Here is a 25874-nt window from a genome sequence, read left to right as displayed (position 1 = left end):
AGTCCCCAGTTGGTGGAACTGTTTGGGAAAGATTAGGAAGTGTGGCCTAGTTGGAGGAAGTTTTCTAGAGCTCACACTAGGCCCAGTGTCTTTCTTTCTCTGCCCTATGCTTATAGACCCAGATGTGAGCTTTCAGGTACTGTTTTAAGCACCGCGCCTGCCTGCAGCTACGCTCTACCACGACGGTCAGAGACTCACCCTCTGGAACTGTGAGTCCCAAATTAAATGCTTTCTTCTGTGACTTGCCTTGGTGATGGTGCCTGACAGCCTCAAAAAACAAGCTGAAAAGAGAGCCCCAACTCCTGAGCAGTAGTGTGCTGTGGCATGTGTGTGCCTACACTTACACATAGAACTAAATACACCTTCTGAAGAAAATTAGAAACTTATTCTGGACAGAAACTAGAGAGGCCAAAGTGGTTTCAACTCAAGCCATCCAGCAGCTCCTCTTCCCCTCCTGGTGTCCTTTCCCTTACAGAAGCTTGGTGAGACCCTACCTGTGTCTGTCCTAGGGAGCAAAGCTGGTTGGGTGGCTGGGATGACTACACTTGATAGAAAAGAGGACTAGGGAAGTGAAAGACAGCAGCCAACAGCAGGGCTAAGAACAACCCAGGAGAGCCGCAGCTTAACAAGGCTGCCCTGCCCAAGACAAAGGGACCAGCATTTCCTCAGGGAACCAAAAGTTTTATTACCTGATGATCCCTAGTGTGGTGCCAGAGATGCCACTCTGGGCTCAGTATTCCCCATGCCGGGGTGGGAGGGCTGACACTGGGCTGTAGGCAGTGGGAGAGGAGGGTGGACTGGAAAGGGGAGGGATATTTACAGTCCAGGGAGGGAAAGAGGCTGCATGGGGACGGTGAGACAACCACTTCCTCAAGAGCTCTGAGAACTTTGTGCTTTGTTTTAGTCGGCACCACGCTACCGAGAATGAGTCTTGCGTTTATCTTCTTTAGGAAAAGACGTTTGAAGCAAAGAATAATCTAGCCCAACTTCCAGGCTGAGAATTTCATGATATCAGTCCAAATATCACACTATTTAATTCCTCAATAAAACACTGGGAAGAGGACTGTCAGTGCTAACACATTTACATACAAAATCTCCACCTAATAGGTAATAGAAGCCTATGTGCCATTTCTAAAACAGTTATAAGATATATACAATTTTGGGTATATTAACAAAACAGAATATTACAAAATATTAAAGGCAATTCTCCTGTCTGTGGACCTTGTCACCTGTTACTTGAAGTTGGCATAGTCTGAGAAGGCATCGATGTACTCCTGCACCACCTTGTAGCAGAATTCATACTGTTCCTGGGAACAAACAGAACAGGGAAGAAAACCAGAGTCACCAAAGGGACGCTAAGGGATACCAAAGGGATGTTCCTAAGAGACACCCCCACCCCCATTTCATTTTAGAATTATCACAATGTATCCTTGGCTGGCCTGGAACTCGCTCTGTAGATCAGGCTGTCTTATAGTGCTAAGAATAAAGGTATGCACCATCACTCTGGCTTAGCAGACCCAGTTTTTCAAGTGGAAAACTGAGAGAGGTTTGAAAAAAAAAAGGAAAAGAAAAGAAAAAAGAATGTTTGTGAGTACAGTAGATCTTTTATAGGCAGAGCTGATCAGATGTGTGAGGACAGTCCTAGGTCCTGCAGGTCAGCTGTAAATGTGCCAGGCTGAGCATGGGGTATCTAGGGTGGCCCTCAGCTTGCCCAGGTTGCTAGGCTTAGATGAATCCTGACACCCAAAGCTTTGTCTCCCCTTAAACCTTTCTAGGTCCACAAGATTCGGGAAAACCTTTCTGGATATACAGACCGTCAAGAGTCAGACCTCTGAACAGGAAAGCCAAGCCAAGCCAAGGCAGGCACTCCTGCCCACTCCTTCCACACAGAATCCAAGCAGAGTACAGACAAACCTTGTGGGCCATTCAGGCATTCCCTTTGCACACGTGTGCATGCATGTGTGGTGAATGTATGTGAGTATTTGGGCGTGACTATGCACCCGCAGGCCTGGCATCTTCAATTGCTCTCTTTCTCTTCCCTTGAGAGCTAGGCTAGTTGGCCAGTGAGCTCTTGGATCTGCCTGTATCTGCCCTCAATGCTGGGGTTACAGGGACATACAGCCCACCTACTTTTTTATTTAGATACGGATTTCAACTCAGGTTTGCATGTGTGTGTAGAACAAGTGCGATTACCCGCTGAATTATCTCCCCAGCCGCAAGGCACTTCCTTTTAACTGCTTCTATTTCTTCTGGTAACAGGCTGTGCTCCCACTCTGACCCTGCTTCCCAAGGTACTTCCTGTCTTCTGAGTGGGAGAGCTCTCTGAAGGCTTGCTCCTAACAGGGAGCAGCTGTAGATAGTGTACTGACACAAAGACATGGGTAGCATACCAGTGTCTGGACCATGTGTGGCCTCTGTAGCCGCAGGCTCTTGACTGTTTGGAAGACATCCAAAATTCCTTCTGCTTTCACACGCTCCAAGACTGTGCTCAAGGCACAAAAGGTCCCTGTTCGTCCTGCCCCGGCGCTGAAACAGAGCAGATACACTTACCACACCTGCTGTCTGTCTTGAGGGGCAAGTGTGAGGAGCAGATGCAGGCTGAGGCTGGTTCTGGGAACATGAGTGAATCCATGGAGCTACCAAGGGAAGGGGTCAGTGGAGCAGGAGAGCCACGCTCACCTCTGCCCCACTAACCTGGAGCTCTGCAAGAGAAAAGCTCTGCAGAGCTGACGGATCCCTGCTGCCCCTCCTGTGGGCACCGTGGTGTGTCTCTAGGACTACAGCGGCAACTCTGACACACCTGCTGGCTTGGCTCCTTGCTGTCTACCTACAATGACCAAGTTGTCTTCACCAGCTGCTGACTCAAACATTGGTGTTTGCCAATTCCCTTCCACTCTTTCTAAGGAATCTAAATGTCCATCCTGACACAATCTACTCGGTCCAGTATTACCAGTTGATTCCCTTAGCAGACACAGAGTACCTGCTGCAGGGCAGGGACTGTGAACTCAGCAGTCCTCCGGGACAGTAAGATATACAACAAGCAAAACAAACAAGCAAAGAAGAGTAACAGCACTCCAGGCAGATGCTCAGGGAAGGCTCTCAAAGAATGGTGCATGAGCAGACACCAAAGTGACAGCGATGCACTACGGTGGCTATCTGAGAACAGGCCTCTTAGGGGCCGAGGGTGATGAAATGATGTACTGGTCCTGGTTTAGAAGGGAAGGGAGAATGGTAGGTATGAGATGAAAGCCCAGGAGAATGCTGGGTACACTTACCTGACTGGCTAGGCAAAGAGACCTAACATCTCCTGGGCCCTTGTTGGGACGCTAGGTAGGAGTGGTCCAGTCTTACTGATTGTTTTTGTAAAAATCTGTATTTATGTGTGTGTGAGGGATGGGGGGACGGTGTATGAGTGTGTGTGAGCAGGCTGCAGGGTGTGCCATAGTGTACACATGGAGGTTAGAAGACAACTTTTGGAAGTTGGGTCTTGCCTTTTACCTTGTTGAGGCAGATTCTTTCTTGTTTCTGCCACTACACAGTCAACACCAAGCTAGCTGGTCTGAGAGCTTTTGGGCGATGCGCCTGTCTCAGCCTCCTGCCTCACTATTGGGAGTGCTAGGATTATTGATGCAGGAATACCAATCTGGCTTTTTATGTGGGTTCTGGGGATAAAACTTGGGCTGTCAGGATTGCATGGCAAGTGATTTTACCAGCAGAATCACTAAGGAGCTGTGGGGGAGGGAGAAGTAATATTTGGGTTCTGAGAAGACAGGGCAGGTAGAATAGGATTCACTGATGGCCCAGATACGATGTGGAGAATGGGAGGGAACAGGATCATCCTAAGGCTTCTCATAGAGGTAAGCAGGTCCCCAGAAGTGGTGTCACACACCTTTAATCTGGCACATGGGAGACAGAAGCAGCTAGAGACCCTGTCTCTAGAAACAAAACTAAAAACAAAAACAAAAAGAGAGGTCTGGAGAGGTGGCTCAAAGGTTAAGAGCAGTGGACCTGGGTTTCATTCCTAGCACCTCCATGGCAGCTCACAACCATTTGTAACTGCAGCTCAGTGGACGCAATGCCTTTTTCTAGCCTCCTCAAACCCCAGGCATGCACATGGGGTAAAGACACACATGTAGACAAAACACCCCACACAAAAATAAAGTTAAGACAACAACAAGGAGCTGAGCCAGAGTCGACAGGATGCTGACTTGGAAGAAGACCAGGAGTTGTGACTTGAGTCTTGCGCATCAGGTATTTGTGTACTAGATACATAAATGCCAGATACAACAGTATGAAAATTAAGGGGGAGTTTGAGCCAGACACCAAGATTTGGCAGTGGATATTATAAGCAAAGGGGCTTAGATGGGCTACCTAAGGCACTGCCTATTGGACTGGGAGTCAAAGGCCTGGCTACAGATGGAGCAGAATCAGCATAGGCACAGAGACAAAATAGCTCATGATGAAAACCACGAGAGCAGCCATTAAAGCTTGTCACAAAGAGACGAGTGACTTGTGTCCAGTGTGAAAGAAAAACCATTGTCTGCATCCATCTTGAGGCCACAGGTAGTCCTGATCGGGGGGAGCTGCAATGGAGTATCAGAAAACACACACACACACACACACACACACACACACACACACACACACACACACACACACGTTCACAGTATAACTGGAATGGGAAGAAAACTTGGAAATTAGTACATACACTTTCTTTTTTTAAAATTGCTTTGCTATATAGTTGAGGATAACCTTGAATTTATGATCCTCCAGATTCCATTTCCTGAGTGCTGGGATTACAGACCATGCGCCAACATGCTTGGTTTTATGTGATGTGTGCACAAAGCTACATCTTCAGCCCTACAGAAGGGGCAATACCTACCTACCTACCTACCTACCTACCTACCTATCTATCTTTTTAAACAGGGCCTCACTATGAAGCCCTGGCTTGGAACTCGCTATGTAGACCAGGCTATCCTTGACCTTACAGATCTGCCTACTTCTTCCTGAGTACTGGGATTAACTGTGTGTACCACCACGCCTGCTGAGACTTCACTATTAAGGACATGCCTTTGGATAAACATTTTTTCCCCCTTGGGGGTGCTAGGGATTTCACTCGGGACCTTTAGCATGCTAGCCAAGTGCTGTAGCACATCTCCAGGCTAATATTATTTTCCCTCTAAAATGCCATCTCAAATAAGCCTCACCGGCTCCCCAACAGGTCTTCTTTCCATTGTTGGTTATGTCAATGCTACTATTGATTAGGGCTGAAACCTGGGAGGCATCTTGACTTTTCTTCTTTCCTCTATTCTCACTCTCACTAATTATTCTTCCCCTCAAACCATCCTCAAAATACTCTTTTCTCTTTCCCCATGCTTCAGGAGACCAGCCTATACCCCACATTATCTCACTGGTCTCCTCAGTGTAGACCTCCCTTGCTACTCCCCTGAATCCCCTCACTGTTCCATGCTCTTCTCAAGATCTGAGCATCACCACTCCTTCAGCAAACACTGTGCAGAATTCAAACTCCAAGACCCCTCTGATTACCCAGTTGTTGGGCCGCCCAACACCTCGGTGCTCAGCAGTACCTGCTGTGTGCCTTTCCTTGGGGTCTGATCGATAGTCACATCATCCTCCACCTGCAACCCACCTGGTCCCTGTAGCCCCATGTGTACCTGCAGTGCACAGTGATGGGATGGTTCCCCGACTGCTGCTGCTGCTTCTGCACTGCTGCAATGATGTTGATCATACCCTTCCCATCACTGGGGATGCCCACCTCAGGCCAGCCATGGAAGTGGAACTGTCGGATCTGCCGGCTCTTGTTCTCCTGTGGAAGAAGGGGGATCAGGGAAGCAGTGGAAGCCCTGCTCTTCCTGTAGGAGCAGCCCCGCCCGCACCCATCTTACCCTGGTGTTGGTGACCAGGAGGTCTCGGACAGTGTAGCTCTCGCATTCCTCTTCCTTCTTCAGCTCAACTGTGATGTCCCCATAGGACACCAGGCCATCAGATGGCCAGTACTGGGCACATTTCTCCTGGAGAAGCAAATGGAGGGGTATATGAGGTCGGGGCTAGAGTCCTGGATGGTAGAGCAGCAGCAGTGCTCATAAATAGCCTGTCTTCTCACAGCACAGAGACCTTTTCTTCTGACATTTATATTTAGATTTATTTATGTATGATTGTTTTGCTCACATGTATGTTTGTGTACCACCTGTGTGCCTAGGTCTTACTATGTAGCCCTGGCTGGCCTGGAACTAACTAAGCATATCATGTTGGCCTTGATCTACCCTTCTGCCTCCCAAGTGTTGAGATTAAAGGTATGTACCACCATGTTGGCCCCACAGTGTCCTCTTAGCCCTTTAAACTGTAACAGTTAAAGGGATGTCTGAAAGTTCCTAGTGTGAGCATTTCTATCTTTGCTAGTGGGCAGAACAAGCCAGTACCATCAGACATTAAAAGAGAATTTGGTAACAAAGGCCAGGTGTGAAGGCTCATGACTTCAACCCCAGCATTTGTGAGGCAAAGGCAAAGAAGACTATGAGTTCAAGGCTAGCCTGGGCTACAGAGTAAGGTCTGTCTCAAAAAACAACCAACCAACCAACCATCAAACCAAACCAATAAATAGGTACTGAAGACCACACCTAGCAGCTTTTAGGTCATAAATCATTTACTTATAGGCAGAGGGGGCAGGAGATGAAGATGCCCCTTCAAGCTGGGTTGGGGAAGGGGATGAGAACAGCAAAAATGAAGCTTCTTCTGATGGCTCATGGGAATAATGGATTAAGGTAGTTTCATTTGATCCTGACTGAACCTGGGGGCAGACTCATGCTATACGAGGAGTTTCAAGGTGAAAAAGCTATTACAGGGAGGCGTGTAAGGTGTACAGAGTGAAATGCATCTGGCCACTTGATGGGACTAGGGTTTAATGGATGATATGAAGAGACACCACATAGATCATTAAGAGTCATGAGGCTGATGTCAGGGGTTATCCTCACGCAGGCACTCCTCACTTGGTGAAGTCTTCATTTAATTTAGTTCTCTATGTGGGCTCAACAATGAAAATCAAAGTAGTTTGGAGTGAAAAAAGCAAAGGCAAGCTCTCTGAGAGAAGAGTATATTAGAGGGACAGTGCATCCAGAGGCGGCCTCTTGGCTGTGAGAGGTTGGTGGTGACAGCTGTTACAGCAACACCAGCGTTTTAGTGGTTTCTCGGGGTTGACTGAAGGCAAAGGCTTAGGAGGGCAAAGCACAGCTTCAGATCATGGGATCTACTGGGCTGACTCTGTTCTGATTTAAGGGGCAAAGACCTTTCTTAGGGGGCAAAATGTGAGTCTAAGGAATCTAGATAGTAGGAAGGCCCAGGCTAAAAATGCCTAGGGATCCCGCTGGGAATGGAGGTATGAGGGCAGGGCTTGTGATTAGGCCCATGGAGAACACAAGGCCATGAAGAAAAATGGGACTCCTATCTCAAAGACAGAGGCTGTGACTGAGCCTAGAAGCTGTAACTATGTTCTATTTAGTTTGTAGAGTAGGATGAAATAAGGATGTGCTACACATGGTTAGGATGGCACATATACCCATAATTTTTGTTTTGGGGATGTTAGGCAAAAGGATTCTGATTTTTCTTTTCTCTCTTTCTGTTCCCTCCCTTTCTCTCTCTTTCCCTCCCTGCCTCCTGCCCTCCTTGGAGACAAGGTCTCATAATGTCACTATGTAGTTCTGGCTGGCCTTGAACTTACTATGTATATCAGACTGGCCTTGAATTTAGCATAGATCCTCTTGCCTCTGCCTCTGGAGCACAGGGATCAAAGGCATACACCATTGCCTCTGTTAAAAGGATGCTGATTTAGGGCTGGAGAGATGGCTTAGTGGTTAACAGCGCTGCCTGCTCTTCAAAAGGTCCTGAGTTCAATTCCCAGCAACCACATGGTGGCTCACAACCATCTGTAATGTGATCTGATGCCCTCTTCTGGCCTGCAGGTGTACATGCAGGCAGAACACTGTATACATAATAATAAATAAATAAATCTTAAAAAAAAAAAAAAAAAAAAAAAAAGGATGCTGATTTAAAAGCCAGCCTGGAGCCAGGCGTACTGGTGCACGCCTTTAATCCTAGCACTTGGGAGGCAGAGGCAGGCAGATCGCTGTGAGTTTGAGGTCAACCTGGTCTACACAGTGAGTCCAGGAAAGCTAGGGCTACACACAGAGAAACCCTGTCTCGAAAAAGCAACTCTCCCCCCCCCGCAAAAAAAAGCCAGCCTGGGAAATAATGTAAGAATTTCAGAAACAAACAGGGTTGGAGATGTAGCTAAGTTATTGAGCATGTTCAAAGTCCTGGGTTTGTTCCCCAGCATAGAAAAAACTAGGCATGGAAGTGTGCACTTGTAATCCAGCATTCAAGAGGGGGGCGGGAACAAGAGGGTCAAAAGTTCAAGATTAGCCTTTGTTTACACAGTGGACTTGAGGCCATCCTGAGATACATGAGAACCTCACTGTAAATAAGTAAGTAAGTGAAATGAGGAAGAAGGGCTGAACCCAAGTTTAGGAACTATTTGTCAGCACCAAATATTCCTAAAATTTACACGAATGGTTATTTATTTATTTTTTTTTAAAGTGAGATTTTCACAAACCCAAACAAGATTTTAAGACAAGGAATGGTTACATCTATATTTTTCAAAAAGGCACCACATGGCTGCTACAAGAAGAACTAAAGTTTGGGCAGGATGTGGGAAGTGGTGCCTGTGCTGGTGGGATGCATGGGAGCCATCACCACTGCCCCACACATCTATACTCCATCACGTCAGAGATAATGGTGACAGGCAGTGGGCCTGCTGTAGGCAAGTGGGCGTGCTCAGCAGCTATCAGGAGTCACTAATAACAGACAGAAAGACAGACAGACTGCACGTAGAGGCTATGGAAAGGCTGGGGAGGAAGGTAACTCTAGACTTAGGTGGGCGCAGAGTTAAGTGAAGGAGTGATGAACCTTTCTTATCAGCCTCCTAGGTGCTGGGATTACAGGTATGTGCTGCCTTGCAGAGTAAAGAGGCCTGTTTATAAAAGAACACTTATTTTGTGTGCGCGTGCATGTGTGTCTGTGTGTATGAATGTGCCATGGACTGCATATGGAAGTCAGAGAATAGCATCCTCACCCACTGGGTCATCTTAGTAACCCCAGAGAGCTTTTAAGAGATGTATAAATTAGATTTGTCAAAGACTCTTTCTAAAAAAAAAAAAAACTAACTGCTGCTTCTGAGCATGTGTGTGCATGTGCCAGTGTACATAGGAGGCTCAAAGAAAGGCATCATGTGTCCTTTATGCCTCACGTATTTGAGGCAAAGTCTCTCCTTGAACCCAGGCTCTCATATTTTCAGTGAGGATGGAAACTAGGAAGGCCTAGCAGTCCTATCTGTGCTCACTGGAGGCAGGGTTACAGGACTGTGAGGGATACCTGGCTTATTGGATGGGTGTTGGGACTCGAAGCTGGTCTTGACTATGCAACAAGCAGTAACTGCTGAGCACCTCCCCAGCCTCTCAAGTCCTAAGTCTTCCCTGTAGCTTAGAAGCAACTGTTACCAGGCCACACTAGCTTCTCCAGCTCATTCTATTGATGCTGATCTCTGCTAAATGATGTTCCGTGGCCCGTGAACCATGTGCTTACTACGGTGTACAACCTTGATGCAAAGAGGCTTCAAAAAATAAACACTATGGAAACACAGCCTGAAATAAGGGATGAAAGATGACACCCTAAAATTGAGAGTGCCCTGCTGAGGCTGCATGACCAGGGACAGAGAGTGGGGAACGATTTCCTATGCTGAGGAGCTATCTAGGACATCTCTGAGGTCTCTGTGTACTCAGGAGTCCCAGACAACACTACTTTCAAGTTGGTTTTAAGTCTTTTTTCCTTAAAAACAAACAAACAAACAAACAAAAGGACCTTAAGTATGTGCTATGCAGCTGCTGGCCAAACATTGGGGCGATCTCTCTTCTTTTCTCTAACTGAGGAACCCCCTTGCAAATGATTTTTTTTTTTTTTTTTTTTTGGAGACAGGGTCTCACTATGCAGCCCTGGCTCACCTACAACTCCGTTTGTAGACCAGGCTGCCTCAATCTCATATAGATCATTCTGCCTCTGCTTCCACAATACTGGAATTAAAAGTGTGTGCCTCTATCCCCAGCTCCCCAGGGCAGTATTAAAGAGAGATCCAAATATATCTTATAGTTGTCCACCCTTTCTGTTTCTCATAGCCCAGCATCTTGTTGAGCTCACCTGGCCTCTCTCTTCCAGTTCTGTTAGCATAACGATGGAGCAGGACTTCCATTCCCAGATCATTCTCCAGAAGTCCTCAGCTGTGTGCAGAAGAGGGCCCTGGCTGGCAATGTAGGAGTCTTTCTGCCGGTAGCCCTGTATGGGTCAGGTTAATCACAAAGGTGGTGTGTCAAGGAGCAGAGAGTGTAAAGACAGGCTTATCTGGAAGGTAGTAAGCCGAGCCCTTAGGAAAAGACAAGGACTGCTCGGAGGCATACCCATTCCAGAAAGAGCTTTTCTGAGCAAGGGTCACACTCAGGGAGGGGAAGAAGGGTATGGAGATAGGAGGAAGAGAGTAGAAATAGGAAAGATTAGATCAGTTTTAGATTCTTGGATGTGTTACACTGTAAGCGTCTCTTCTAGAACTAGGTAGCATGTCTTCTTTACATTCTGTTCCTTATTGCTAGACAGGCCTAGTGCTCAGGGTGCGTAGGTGGCAATGAATTTAATAGTTGCTGATTGGCTCAAAGATGTTCTTCTCCAAGCAGGGATGTGAGGGAGGCGCTGGAAGCCCCATGGGACAGACTCAGGGACAGAACCCATCACTTACATCAATGAAGGATGCATTCACATAGTCTGTGTTCTCTTCACCTCGTTTGACTGGAATGATCACTCTGTTAAATTCATCTGCAAGGAGGACAATGAATGGCTTGCACCTCACCAACATTCATTTCCCTTATCGATTTCAAGGCAATGGGGCAAAGATATCAATGTTTCTTTGGCTTTTATGCCTTTTCATTTCCTGAAACCACTGAAGAAGTGAGAGGAGCAGGCAATGCTGTGACCCTTGACTTCAGCCCAGTCACCATACTCAGGAAGCCGGAGTAGTGGAAGACATGGAGCTGAAGCAGTAAGACTCTGGAGAGAGAGAGAGAGAGAGAGAGAGAGAGAGAGAGAGAGAGTGTGTGTGTACACACTTACATGGAATGATTTGTAAAACTCGGTTCTTCTTCATGTTGGCGGGAAGGTTTCCAGTACGCATCTTGTCATTCTGGATTTTGATTGACGTTAACTTCTGAATGAAGAAAGAAGAAAGACACTATTGTTCCCAGTAAGTGAACCTGAGCCAACTCTTGCCAGCACGAGGTCCATACCTCCAGGCACCCCCACTGCATTTTTATTAGTATGTAGCCTTGGCTGGCCTCAAACTCACAGAGATCTACCTGCCTGCCTCTGCCTCCCTGAGTGTTGGGATTAAAGATGTGTGCCACCGCGCTCGGCTTCAGATGTATTTTCATGTGAAATGTTCATTTCCATTTCCAGATGTAATTTTTCTGTCTTTAAGTTTAGTAGGAAGTCAAAAGGATGTTTGAGAGGCAATGCCTTCTAGACTCCTGTAGAACTTTCTGAGATTCCTCTGGGCCAGTCTTCTGCCATTTAGAAAAATATTCAAGTTGCATTCTTCCTTCCTGGTTCTGAGGTTGTTTCCTTGTGGGTCTGGGTGTATTCCTTATATGTGTGCATGTGGAGCCCAGAGGTTGACACTGGGTGACCTACTTTATCCCTTTTCACCTTGGGACTCATGGAACCTGAAGCGTGCTGCTGCAGCTAGCTGGACAGTTGGCCAGCGACTGTCTCCTTCCCCATCTGTTTCCTCAGTAGTAGGGTTACAGGCTCATCCCATCCTGCCTCGTTTTTCACATGGATGTTGAATATCCATTAGTCATGCTTGTGCAGTGTCCCAGCAAATCAAGTATATACTAAAGTGCAGTAGGGATGCTTTAAGACCAATGGTTCTCTGTACCACTCTCATCCACTTTCAGTCTTGCTTCTGAATGCACACTTGCCATACTAATTTTTCTTTTTAGACAAGGTCTCTCTACATAGTCCTGCCTGTCCCACTATGTAGACCAGGTTGGCCTCAAATTCACAGTGATGTGCCTGCCTCTGCCTCTGGGGATAAAGATATGTTCCATTTTTAAAATTTTGAGATAGAATCTTGCAATCTTCCTGCTCAGCCTCCCAAACAGCTGTAATTATAGGCCCAGCTTAGACTTGAATACATCTTTATTTTATTTATTTATTTATTTATTTTTTGAGATAGGGCCTCTCTATGTAGTTCTGGCTGTCCTGGAGATTGTTATGTAGATCAAGCTGGCTTCAAATCCACAGATATCCTCTTGTCTCTGCTAGGATTAAAGGAGTGAACGACCATGCCTGGATTCTAGAAGTTGTTCTTCTTCTTGTTCTTCTTGTTCTTCTTGTTCTTCTTCTTTTTTTTTAGAAGCTCTTCTTGATGAGAGTGTGACATGGGGTTTTATTTGTTTACTTTTTTGGGGAGGGGGTTGCTGGGGATTGGATCCACAGCCACATGTTGTGCATACTTTCTACATTGAGTTAAACCCATGTCACAGGCCCAATGTTGAGTCACTGTCTAAAGCTTGCAGTAGTGGTGAGCAATCTAAGGTTCATAGGCCAAATATTGCCTATTACCTGGAAATAGCAGCCTATCTCAATCGTTGGCTTGTCACTGGTTGCTTTTGTGTTACAATGGCAGTATTAAGTAGTTACAATATTGTATGACCTGCAAAGCCCAAAAGATTTTTTTATCTGGGCTTTATATTTGTTGTACATTAAAATTATCTAAGAATCCTGAGGGGCTTAAAGAAATACTGTTTCTATTTATTTTCCTTAAAGACAATTCAAATGACTTTAACATGCAGGACATACTCAACTAGATCTATTTTTCCCATTCTGTGTGGTTCATTCAGCCTGGAGGTTGTCCAGGTTCAACTCACCTTGAATTCCTCCTCTAATCCATTGTTGCTAGTCCCTGGGATTTTGTTATAAATTTTTTGCAGGTGTGTTTCCAGAGAAGTCACTTCCAGTTCTGTATCCCCATACAGATAATGCTCCAGAAGGGCCTGGTATATGAAGACGTACTGCATCTGGAATGTGGATCGCACAGAGGTCTCAGTTACGAACAGCATGGCCCAGGTGGGACCTGGTCACTCCTAGTGCCATCTTTACTTAGTCTATTTTGCCTTTATTTGGGCAGGGACAAAGTGAATCACTGCCCCAATACAGTGAAGCAGGACTTGAAACGCATGAGCTCCCCTGGGGTGCTTAGGGTGGAAGATAGGGTCCTGACCTGCCAGAATCCAGTCTGAAGAGTCTGTCAGGAACAGGACATACACAAAGGCTGCTAGTCTGGAAGATCTCAGACTCTAGCCTGCGTCCACCCCAGGTCTGTGACATGACCACAGAGTCCATCTCACAGTTGCTCTTGGACTTGGCTGCATCAGGACTGTGGGAGTTGGCATGTTTGCACTCATTAAAAACACTTCCCTTGTCCATGAGGTCCAATGGAAATGACGGCTGCCTTCCCGTCTCCCCAGCCATAAAGCTACACCCTCCTCTGTGTTATTTCTTTTAAAAAGACCTTTATTTATGTGTGAGTGCTTTGCCTCATGTATGTACAAGTACCATGTGCATGCCTAGTGCCCCCAGAGGCCAAAAGAGGATGCTGTATCTCCTACAACTGGAGTCCCAGATAGTCGTTAGCTCCTGTGTGGATGCTGGGAACTAAACCTGGGCTATTCTGGAAGAACAGCTAGTGCTCTTAACCACTGAGCCACATCTCCAGATCCCATGCTTGGTTTCTTTACATATAGGGCAGAAGGAAAGAACTAACTTGTAACTTGTCCTCTGACCAACACATGCATTCCATATTACATGCATGGGTACATGCATGAACATGTATACATACTACATGATGTTCATGTGCAATGAACTGAAGTCCTCAGAGTAGGCAGGCGTCCTGGCATTAAGAAAGCCCTTCCCTTGCCTCGCCCACAGATCACTCACGTCTGTCTGTACCATCTGGCAGCGCTGGGCCCTGATCCGGCTCACAAAACCATAGACATCCACTTTCCGTTCTGAATGCATCATGTCCAGCATGGCATCGATGACAACAAATGTACCAGTGCGCCCTACACCTGCACTGTAGCCAGAGAGCGAGGGTTAGTGGGGCCAGGTACAGCTAGTGGGAGCAGACAATGGAGGGTGGCACACCTCAGGTTTTCTCCAGGCAGCTAAATTCTAATTTCCAGTGGAGTATAACACTGCCCCAGCATCAACAATCCTACTGTGCTAGGAACTCCTGGTCTCTAGTTATCAGGGCCTGGGTACCCGGACACTTAAGGGTCTCAGGGTAGCAAGAAAACTGAGCCAGCAGTTGACCCCGTTGCTTGGCTTCACAGTGGAGTCTCTCTATTCCTAACCTTGGAAGACTGCCTCCTAAGAAGAAAGGTACATTAACTCTAGTCAATATAATAGCAAAAGTAGATTTTACCTCATGCATTGTCAGGGTATATACTGAAAATAATGAGAACCAGTGAACAGATTCTCCCCTAACTGCAAGAACTGCTTCTAGAGGTGGATAGCGCCTCTGGCTCAAGTCTTCCTTCACAGTTACCTCAGAACCAGAGTCGCCTAACTCCTCTTTTTGTACAAGACATATTCTCCACCCCAGACTAGAACGTGAAGATTCTCTCTGGCTGCTGCCTGGGGTCCCACCTATGCATTTCTTCTGTGTCAGCCTCCTTGGTCAGAGTCCCTGTGCTGATTCCTTGCTCTGGACAAGGGGGCAGAAAGTGGGCAAGGGTCAGGCCACACTGACCTGCAGTGAACCACGATAGCCCCTGCATACTGAGGGTTACAGGCTTTCACCTTCTTGAGGAACTTGAGCATGCCAATTGGGGTAAAAGGCACCCCAAAGTCTGGCCAGCTGGTAAAATGGAACTGAGTGATGAGACGCTGTGGTTTTCTGTTGGTCACGTCACCCACCTGTAAAGAGAGGATACTCTGTGTTTGTTCTGATAATCAGAGGAGGACAGCACAGGGTCAGGGAAGGAGGAACAGAGGTGGTCAGGATGAGGGCAAAATGAGGAGACACCCAGAGGGGCTTTCATCACAGACAGAGACTCTTCCCCACACATTAGGCTGCTCTCTGATTATTATTGTTGGCCTACTAATTAATGAAGGTGAAACTCAGAGAACTTAAATGACCTGGTCTAAGCCCAAGAATTATTAAGTAAACAGTAGAGTTAAAGACACAATGCAGGGCTCCTGATGCTTCTTCTTCTTAAACAGAATTTCATCTGTAGACCAGGCTGGCCTCCTGGTCAGATAGCCTCCTGCCTCTGCCTCCCAGTGCTGGAATGAAGGGTGTGCAGCACCATCCTAGCAGGCCTCCTGACTCTTCTAAGTCCTCTTTGCACAGCAGCCCAACCCCCACCTCCAGCTCAGCCCTCCAGGTCACAGCCCATTACGTCCTCGGTGTTGGAATCCTTAGAGAGGTGAACACAATGCCCAGAAGACTGTCTCCCTTCCTGAACCCTCTCTTCATGTGGTCTGGTCACATTCAAGGTGATCAAACTTCACCTCTACAGGCCCTTTTCCTTCCAGACATAGAAACTCTGCTCATTTAGCTTTGACAGACATGTTTCTGGAGGTCAGATTTCTGGTTTCAGTCCACACAGACTGAATACTATGCATTCTGACATCCTGAATAAGAAGAGGGCAACCCAGACCTTTCTTTCCACCCTTTTAGTGGTCAGCAGATCCATCACAAATGCCTAGAAAGAAGGCAGAAGACTGTACCTGCTGAATGCAGAATTTCCGTACTGTGTAGTCCACCAGAACAGTCACATCCTCGACAGACACACGGACATTCCCATAGGTCCAGCAGCCTTGGTCTGGCCAGTACTGGGCACATTTACACTATAAAGAAAACAGACACATGTCTCTCATTCACGACTGCCATGGTAGATGTAAAGGGACTGAGAGAAAAAGCCCACAATGCTTAAATCTCCTGTCACCTACATTACTGTAAAGTTTAGTTACTGTACCTTACTTTTTCTTTAGCTGTACCAGGCCTGAGTAAAAGAGCTCTCCACAGTTTCCACTCCTACTCAACTCAAGGCAAATGGAACTGTTTTACTGCATTTCCCAGTCTCCCAAGTCAGGCTTTCGGGGGTGAGCCTGTGTGAGGGAGGGGCTGGCAGCTGCTGTGACAGAGCTACTGCAGCACACCCATACAGGCTATCAGCTTGTTGTCAACCCAAGGTCTTCCTGTTGACTGAGTCCTGAACAGCTTCCAAGAGCTAGAGGTCTGCGTAGAGCTTACTAAGGCAAAGCCCAGCCCCAAACAGCCCTTCTAAGCACTGGGGGGCTGTTGAATGATACACCCAAAACACACACAAGGGGCCAGAGGGCCATCCTTGAGAAAGACTATCACGAATGCAGATACATCTCTGCGGGTTGATCTACGACCCAGTGTAGTGGTCTGAGTAAGAATGGCCCCCACAGACTCTTTTATTTGAATGCTTAGGCATCAGGGAGTGGCACTATTTTGAGAAGGATTAGGAAGTGTGGCATTTTGGGAGTATATGTGGTCTTGTTGGAGAAGTGTCACTAGGGGTGGACTTTGAGGTTTCAAAAGCCCAAGTGTGGCCCAGTGGCTCTCTCTTCCTGCAGCCTGCAGATCCAGATGTAGAACTTTCAGCTATTTGTTTAGCAGTAAGCCTGTCTGTGTGCTGCTATGCCCCCCACCATGATGACAGTGGACTAACCCTCTGAAACTGTAAGCAAGTTCCAACTAAAAATACTTCCTTTTCTAAGAGTCACCCTGGTCATGTGTCTCTTCACAGCAATTGAACAGTGGCTAAGACACCCAGGTTTGACACTGGCTATGGCCCAGCTACAGAGCTGGTCAGGCCACAAAGGAAAAAGGAGCTGTTAGAAGCTGCTACAGGATTTGGTGTAGGCTTCAGTGTCACTGTACCCTTGCTGGCCACACCTATGTTAGGGGCTCTGCCAGTTCATATGGCTCCCTCTACCTGTTTGAGGATATATCAAAGGCTTTAGGAAGTGCTGTAGGAGACTAAGGGAACAAGGGACCAAAGAACGAAAACCCCCTTGTCTCTTCTAGCTAACGGCCCATGTCTTTCTTCCTGGTTACTTTGGAACCAGAATGAGCTGTTTTAATACCAGACATGGCAGTGTGCCATGGACACCTCTACCCTCTGCTCCCAGATTCATCTGAGGTTTCCTGGCTACCGGAAGAGGCACATTAGCCTGTCTGCCTGTCTGGATGATCTATTAGCACAGTAACCACAAAAAGAAGGCAGCTGGGCTCAAGGCTAGAGCTCCAGTGGAGCAGATTCTTCTACCAGATATGCCTACACCAGGGTCTTCCTTCTTAATTTTCAACTTACCTCCTTTCTCTCCTTCAGGTTGGTCACCATGACGATGGTAGCTGTGTTTTGTTCCCAGATCATTCTCCAGAAATCATTTACTGTTTCTTCTTTTGGTCCTAAAGTAGCCAAAAGTGAAGATTAGAAGAGGGAACACAGTGCTAGGAAACTGATAATACTCATCCTTGACTGTTTGAATTCTGTGCCTACACATCTCTTCAGGGGAAGATCCACCCTACTATCCATCCATCCACCTGCTAACTGAAGGTTTCCCATGTATCTACCATGCATGTACCAGACACCTCATTAGGACTGTGGGCAGCAGGCTTGCAAGTAGGAAAGAACACAATGGTTTCTTCAGGGTAAGGATTAGAAGTCATGACTGCTTACTGCATATAGTCCAGACAATAAGGGCTAACTCTGGACTCCTGTCACACTCTGGAATGAATGTCATCAACCTCAGAAAGGCTGAGTGAGCTGCTCAGGCTGGAATCCAAATTTACTTTCTATACAGCCTTTCTCAGAAAGCCATAAGATGTTCCTAAACAAAGGTGAGGCTGTGTTCAATAAGAGGAAGATGGGATTTAACAGTGGAGAGGCTCGTGGAATTCCAGGTATGGTAAACTGAAGTGTTTGCAATTGAACTCTGCCAGGGGCTAGGGACACTGGATCTGCTATGGAGCTAAAGGTTTTAGGAAAGCCCTCAAATGTCCTTAAAATATTTAAACCTCAAAAAGCAAAAATAAACAAGCAAACAAACACCCAATTAAACCTCAGAAGGCAGCAAGATAGCTGTGGGTAAAGGTGCCTGAAGCCATACCTGATAAACTGAGCTGCATCTCTTGGACCCAGGTGGTAGAGGGTAAGAAACAACTGTTTAAAGTTATTTGACCTTCACATGTATTCCACAGCATGTGTGTGCCAATGCTAGTCCCCACCCCAATAAAACTTTCAGCTTGTTAAAATGGTGGTACATGCTTTTGATACCGTTACTTGGGAGGCAGAATCTGAAAGACCTCTGTAAGCTTGAGGCCATCTTGGCTTATATAGCAAGACTTTGTCACAAACAAACAAACAGACAGACAAAACCAAATGTCCAGCTCAGTTGGATGTGGTAACATATGCTTTTAATCTCAGCAATTGAGAGGCAGGGGGATGCCTGTGAGTTCTAGGCCAGCCAGGTCCACACAGTGGACCTAACAACAACAACAACAACAACAACAACAACAACAACAACAACAACAACAACAAATCTCATTTATGAAGGTGATGAAAGGAGACACACTACTAGGAGAGTGGTTAAGGGGAAAACCAGCAGCACTTTCTATAAAAAAAAAAATTAGATGACTAGAAAATCAAGACGATTAATCTTGAAAAAGAAGGAAAAAACTGCAAAATAATGACATTTTGTTTGTTTTTGTTTTTCCTAGACAGGGACTTTCTGTGTTAGCCTGGACTGTCCTAGACTCTCTTTGTAGACTAGGCTGGCCTCAAACTCACAGGATCAACCTGCCTCTGCCTCCTGAGTGCTGGGATTGAAGGCATGCGCCACCATGCCCAGCTAAAATATGACATATTATACTATACATCTCACTTGTGTTAACAAAAACATTTTATATAAATGATAAGATAGCTATATAACAAAATAACATTTTGTTTCATCCCATACAAAATATATAACACGATATATGTAAAAGAGTTTATGTATATTAAACAAAAGAATAATAAATGTATTATAGGACTATGTCATATGTGCTGGAGAAATATTCCACCAGAGAACCTAGGACTGTGTCATACAGGCTAGGTAACTACTCAACCACGGAGAACCTAGAACTGTAGCATATGTGCTAGGCAAATATTCAACCACTGAGCTACACATCTGGAACAAAGTAGAATATTCTTAAAATTAACATGCTAGGGCTGGGTGGTGTTGGTAGTGGTACAACTTTAATCCTAGCAGGTGGGAGGCAGAGGCAGGTCTACAGAGCAAGTTCTAGGTCAGCCAGAGAGAAACCCTATGTCAAAAAAGCAAAAAAGTTTAATACGCCATTAATCCTAGCACTTGGGAGGCAGAGACAGGCAGATCTCTGTGAGTTTGAGACCAGCCTGACCTACACAGCAAGATCCAGACCAGCCAGAGATACACAGTGAGACCCTGTCACAAAACAACAACAACAATAACAACAACAACAACAACACCACAAAGGGAAAAGATTAGCATAGGAAAAGAAAGGAAGTAATAAGCAGACATGCCAGAAAGGTATAAAGAACTCTGGGGAAGCATCTCTCTGCTGGCCATGCCTGTCTGCTGCTTCTCCTCTCTGCTCTGGACACTCTCTCTCTTACCACAATAAAGACCTGCCCCTAATCATGGAGCAGCACTCCTGGATATAGCCTTGGTTCCTCTGTGAAGAGTTACAGATGATTGTGAGCCACAGTCTTATAGGTTTGTAACCTGTAGGTACTGGGAATTGAACCCAGGTCCTCTGGAAGAGCACTGTTAGATCCAAAGCAGATTCTAATTCCTCAGCGTCCAAATATGCAAAAATGGGCTCAACCTGGACTACAAGGGAAGTTTTGGTTGTTAGACAAAAACCAGAATTTCTGAGGGGGTCATTTTTCTTTATCCTTGGTAGAAGGAACAAATGGCAACCTGTGGTACCTATGAGCATAACAAAGTACACGCTGCCTCAAGGCTCCTTCAGATTCACAAATGCCTGTTACAGGTTTCAAGTCCATGTCCTTCTCACCTCCTCTCCTACCCTAAACTCCCTCCAGTGCCAGCCTTGCCTCCCCTAGCTGCTCATTCTCCTTCTAACCCTGCCATTTTGACTATTCTCTCTTCTCTCTCTCCCTTCTTCCCTACCCCCCCCCCCCCCGCCAGCCTCCCTTCTTTGTCTCTCTGCTCCTATTTATCTCACAGCCATGTTCAGTCTACTTCTCTCTCTCTGCTCTGGACTCTTCTAGATGCCTCTGGATGCTTTCTCTCTCAAATCTACAATAAAAACCTTCCCCTTGGGGCTGGAGAGATGGCTCGGAGGTTAAGAGCACTGGCTGCTCTTCCAAAGGTACTGAGTTCAATTTCCAGCAACCATGTGGTAGTTCATAACCACCTATAATGAGGTCTGGTGTCCTTTTCTGAGATGCAGGCACACATGCAGGCAGAACAGTGTACGAATAATAAATAAATAAATAAAAAACAAAACAAAACAAACCCCCAAAACCTTCCCCTTAACCATACCACGAAGTGGTTATGTTGTCAGCCTTTATAAGCAGCTAGTGCTCTTTCTTTTCTCCCTCTTTTTCTTCTTCTTTCTTTCTTTCTTTTTTTTTTTTTTTTTTTTGGTTTTTCAAAACAAGGTTTCTCTGTGTAGCCTTGACTGTCCTGGACTCACGTTGTAGACCAGGTTGGCCTTGACTCACAGCCATCTACCTGCCTCTGCCTCCCGAGTGCTGGGATTAAAGGCGTGCGCCACCACCACCCCGCTAGTGCTCTTTCTTAACTACAGAGCCATCTCTCCAGTTCCAAGGGACTTTTTAAAAAAGTCATCGAGATAAAGGTTATTAGTTACAAACCTGTGAGATGTATTATATTTCCTTCCTTGTGTATGAGAGTATATATGCACATGCTCATGTGTGTTTGTATGCACATTCATATTTCTGTAGAGGTGCATGCGTTTGCTATGGGGTAAGAAGTCAAACCGGGGTTTTCTCAACAGCTCTCCACCTATTTTTCTGCAGACACTCTCACTAACCTAGAACTTGTTAACTAGATAGACAGCTAGTCAGTGAGTCCCTAGGATCTCTCAGTCTCTGCCTCTCCAGCACTGCAATTGGGTATGTGCTGTCATGCCTTTTAAAAAGGAGGGTGCTAAGAATCTAAACTCAAGTTTCCATGTTTGTGTAGCAATGACTTTACCAACTGAGCCATTTCCCCAGCCCCATATACTTCTACTAGGTGGTAATAATTAGAGAAAAGCTATTGTATTTTCATTATTTCATTTAGTATGTGGAAAAAATCCCCCACCTTCAACTAACCCACTATGGGATCATGGTTTAGCCCAAGGGTAAAGTTGTCATTACCTTGTGCAGCAATGAATTTGTTCTTGTCTTGGTAGCCCTGGGTGGAAAGAGATGAAAAAGAAAAGTGAAAACCAGAAGCTGGCGGGATTGATACCCTCCAGTCTGGCTCTCAGTTAACAGAGCTTCCCTGTTAAACGGTGCAGCAATTGACAAGAATTTCCACTACAGAAAGCCCGAACGGTTAGCTTTGGAGAGGACAATCAAAGACGATGAAGCCCAAATGGTCAGGTAGTTTCTCAAGGTGACTTGAGTTATTAGTGAATTATTAGTGAATACTGGTGGGAGAGTATCCCATGATGTGGGTTTTAGTGTTGTGGGGAAGGCCTTCCAAGGCAGACCATGTGAGGTGGTTCCAAGGGTACAGCTGGGCTGACACTGGGAAGGATAAAGCATTTGATCTTGAGGATGCTTCTAGGGTGTGAAAATGCTTTAGAAACAGCCAGGTTTGACAATGAGCTTCTCCATTAGTCAGTGGGAGACAAGGAACAAAGAAGACTGGGGATTCCCAGCCTCTGGGAGACTCGGAGCAGAAGGGGACTTTCTTTTCTCCCTGCGCTGACAGCAGTTAAGATGGGCAACGGGAAGCAGTCTTGCTGGGACGCCAGGCCACAAGGAAGTGGTGAAGCCATAGAAAGGACCTAAGTCTGAAAAGCCATTTCCTATTCTAGGTCAAACAAGGGCAGAAGAGAGCTGTTTCCTAGCAGAGAAGAAGACATTTAAAGTCATCAATAAATAGCAAGCTTCTTAAAACTTTCTTTTAAGAGCAGGAATTTAGTTTTCAGAAATGTTTTTAAGTGCCATTACAGCAAGAAAATCAAGATAGCCTTAATTCAGGATGTTCAATTCTCTTCGGTTCTCAACTTGAAATTGAACTGAGAGGCTCTTAAGAAACACGGTTTCATGAAAGGCCACTGTTAGATTCTCAATGGACCACAAAGAGCTTAAAAGAGAAACACAAGTATACACATGGATGTGAGAGCCAGCCCCTGAGTGTTTCCTGTGGTATTTTTACTGGGAGTGGGCCAGTTCCCTCCATGAAAGACGTTCACAGTGACACAGCAGCAGCGTCTAATCAGTCAGCAGAGTAGAAGGAAAAACTAAGGAGGGAAGGATGTGGCTCCTTAGCTTCTTCCTTGTCTCGAGTTCTGGAACCTGAGTCCCAGCTGGTTATGTAAGTGGAACGTACACTCCTACCAACAGAAACTCTTTGAAAGACTTGCTATGTGCCCTCAGGCATCTAAGGAGAGTGAGAAGTTAGTTTCTCCCAGTCTAGACTGGAATCTCCCTGCAAAGGCTTTGTTTCATGAAGTCCTGTGACTATTAGCAGGTGAGTTTGTGTAGCCCAGAATTTAGATCTCATTTCCTGTTGTCTGTACCACTCCAGGGTACCTGAGGCAATTTCCCTTCCCTCAGGCCTTGACTCACAGGGACACATTAACCAGAGGAACAGCTTTTCTTGTCTTGTCCTCCCTTATTTTATTAGTAGCAATTTGAAAATGCTCAAAAAATGATTCCCAAAAATATACATCTAGATTCAAATTTCTACACTTGAAACTGTAAGGAATGATGAAAGAATAAACAAAATATATATTTTAAATTACCCAAATTTAAAAAAGTAGTCATGTAAAAAAATCAGATTTGTTAGGAAATGCTTGCAGTAGCAATCTCTCAAAACATAGCTGGGAAGGAATGACTAGATGGCAGCCAATAGCTTTTCATGGTATGTATATGTATATATATATAAATAAAAAGAGCACAGCTCCTTACATTAATGAATGAAGCATTGATGTAATCGGAATCTGGAACCCCTTCAACAGGTGTCAGGTGTACTCTAGAGTGGTCATCTGGAAAAAAAAAACCAAGCAAGAAGTTCACATTATTTTTTTAAATAATTTATTTACTTTGATTTTATATGCATTGGTGTTTTGCCTGCGTGTATGTCTATGGGTGTCAGACCTTATAGTTACAGAGAGTTGTGAGCTGCCATGTGGGTGCCGGGAATTGAACTCAGGACCTCTGGAAGAGGAGTCCGTGCTCTTAGCTGCTAGGCCATCTCTCCAGCTCCAAGAAGTTCACATTTCTTTCTTTCTTTTTTTTTTATGATTTTAAAATTAATTTATTCTTGTTACATCTCAATGGTTATCCCATCCCTTGTATCCTCCCATTCTTCCCTCCCTCCCATTTTCCCCTTACTCCCCTCCCCTATGACTGTGCCTGAGGGGGACTTCCTCCCCCTGTATATGCTCATAGGGTATCAAGTCTCTTCTTGGTAGCCTGCTATCAGAAGTTCACATTTCACTTGATCTAATTTTGTTTCTTACTGTTCCTGAAGCAGATTAGCTCAGACACCTGTGGTTATATGACTGAGACATGACATTCTAGTTTTCTTTGTTTGTTTTTATATAGTCTTACTTTGTAGCTCAGGCTAACCCACAACTCCTGTTGTAGCCCAGGCTGCCTGGAACTCACAGCAGTCCTGTTTCAGCTTCCCACATGCTAGGTTCATAGAAGTAAACCACTGTACCTAGCTTTTAGAGTGTAGAAAACAAGTTTTTACACTTATTTTGTGTGCGTCTGTGTATGTGCTGTGGAGCTCAGCAGACGAGTGAAGAGAGTCAGTTCTTTCCTTCCATCAATGACTCAGGTCACTAGGCTTGGCAGCACAGGCCTTTACCCTGAGCCTCCTTGCTGCCATCCATACTTGCCCTTTAAAACTGTTATTTAGTCTTAGCATCCAGGAGGCAGGGGCAGGCATATCTCTGTGAGTTTGAGGCCAGCCTGGTCTATGCACTGAGTTTCAGGATAGCCAGAGCTACACAGAGGAAACCCTGTCTCAATTTAACAAATTTAACATTACTGTATACATGTACGTGTATGTGTGTGTACTTGAATATGTGTGAGTACAGATAGGCCTGTGCCCCCTTCTCTCTCTCTTTCTCTCTCTGTGTAGGTCAGAGAATAACTTTCATGAGTTGGTCTTTTCCTTCCACTATGGATTAAACTCAGGATGTTTTTATTGGCTGAGCCATGTCACCAACCCTCAACATTATTATACTTATGATGGTGATGTATGTGTGGGCACATGCGCCATGACATACACGTGGACATCAGAGGACAACTCTGTGGAGCTGGTTCTCTCCCTCTACACTCATGTGGATTCTAAGCATTGAACTCAGGTTCTTAGGCTTACTTATTAAGCTAGCTCTAATGCCCTAAATATGTAAACATCTCCACTATTATTAGGGTATTATACTGTATCTATAATGTAGAATATAAAACAGCTGATAAAAAGGAAAGTGTTTCTTGACAGATGAGCTGACAATATATATATTAAAGTCAGAGGAATGGACATTGTACAATATACCTACTATATGTAAAAATATTATGTGTATATATATATATATATATATATATATATATATATTCACACCCATATATATGCATACAAATAAGATTGTAGGTTCTACCAATCACACCTGAGTAGGTATTTTCAGTTGTTCATTTACTGATAAACTATGCACAAACACTAATATACTTACTATACACTAGAAAGTAAACATTTTAAAGGGATGAGGGCCTGGAAATTGCTGAAAGGGTAAAGGTGCTTACTGTTAAGCTTGTCAATCCAAGGAGCTACAAGGTGGAAGGAGAGGCAAGCCGTCTTCTCCTACCTCCACATATGCACTAAGGCATATGTGTGGCCATACACATACACAAATAAATGTAATTAAAATGTAAAAAGAAGTTAATAGGGGGCTGGAGAGATGGCTCAAAGGTTAAGAGCACTAACTGTTCTGCTGTTCTTCCAAAGGTCCTGAGTTCAATTCCCAGCAACCACATGGTGGCTCACAACCATCTATAATGTGATCTAATGTCCTCTTCTGGCTTGCAGGCATGCATGTAGGCAGAGCACTGTATACATAATAAATAAATAAATCTTAAAAAAAAAAGAAGTTAATAGGATAGAATTTTTAGACGAGATTTATTATTGTGTGTGTCAGATCTCCTAGAGCTGGAGTCACAGATGGTTGTAAGCTTCTATGTGGGTGCTGAACTGAACCTGGGTCTTCTGCCAGAGCAAAAATTGCTATTAACTGCTGAGCCATCTCTCCACAGCCCCCAAACAGTAAAATTTTAAAAAGCCAATATATAAATACAAAGAAGTTCAAATATCTTTGTCTCATACTCTACTGGGTTATACATACCCCACCACATAGATTTAGAAAAATATATGTTAGATAAGGTCAACTGATTATCAGTGGTAACTGATACTGTTATTGTTAGGTTCCA

The 25874-nt window shown here is 45.2% G+C and overlaps 1 protein-coding gene across 1 annotated transcript in view; it reads right to left on the bottom strand.

The window, feature by feature from the left end:
* Window positions 1-660: 660 nt before the first annotated feature.
* The window catches only part of Ptpra (protein tyrosine phosphatase receptor type A), a 112781-nt gene continuing 87567 nt past the window's right edge, over window positions 661-25874 (bottom strand). The window contains exons 8-21 of the mRNA XM_051144629.1: window positions 23352-23428; window positions 21585-21621; window positions 17523-17620; window positions 15907-16026; window positions 14924-15090; window positions 14110-14245; window positions 13041-13190; window positions 11224-11317; window positions 10853-10929; window positions 10264-10398; window positions 5907-6032; window positions 5676-5827; window positions 2391-2526; window positions 661-1307 (exon numbers count right to left, since the gene is read on the bottom strand). Of these exons, the coding sequence (XP_051000586.1) occupies window positions 1233-1307; window positions 2391-2526; window positions 5676-5827; window positions 5907-6032; window positions 10264-10398; window positions 10853-10929; window positions 11224-11317; window positions 13041-13190; window positions 14110-14245; window positions 14924-15090; window positions 15907-16026; window positions 17523-17620; window positions 21585-21621; window positions 23352-23428 (1580 nt within the window). The 3' untranslated portion in view covers window positions 661-1232. The remainder of the gene's footprint in view (window positions 1308-2390; window positions 2527-5675; window positions 5828-5906; window positions 6033-10263; window positions 10399-10852; window positions 10930-11223; window positions 11318-13040; window positions 13191-14109; window positions 14246-14923; window positions 15091-15906; window positions 16027-17522; window positions 17621-21584; window positions 21622-23351; window positions 23429-25874) is intronic.

The sequence above is a fragment of the Acomys russatus genome, chromosome 4, assembly GCF_903995435.1.
Source record: "Acomys russatus chromosome 4, mAcoRus1.1, whole genome shotgun sequence".
Classification (NCBI taxonomy): domain Eukaryota; kingdom Metazoa; phylum Chordata; class Mammalia; order Rodentia; family Muridae; genus Acomys; species Acomys russatus.
This window is presented reverse-complemented; position numbering and strand designations above follow the sequence as displayed.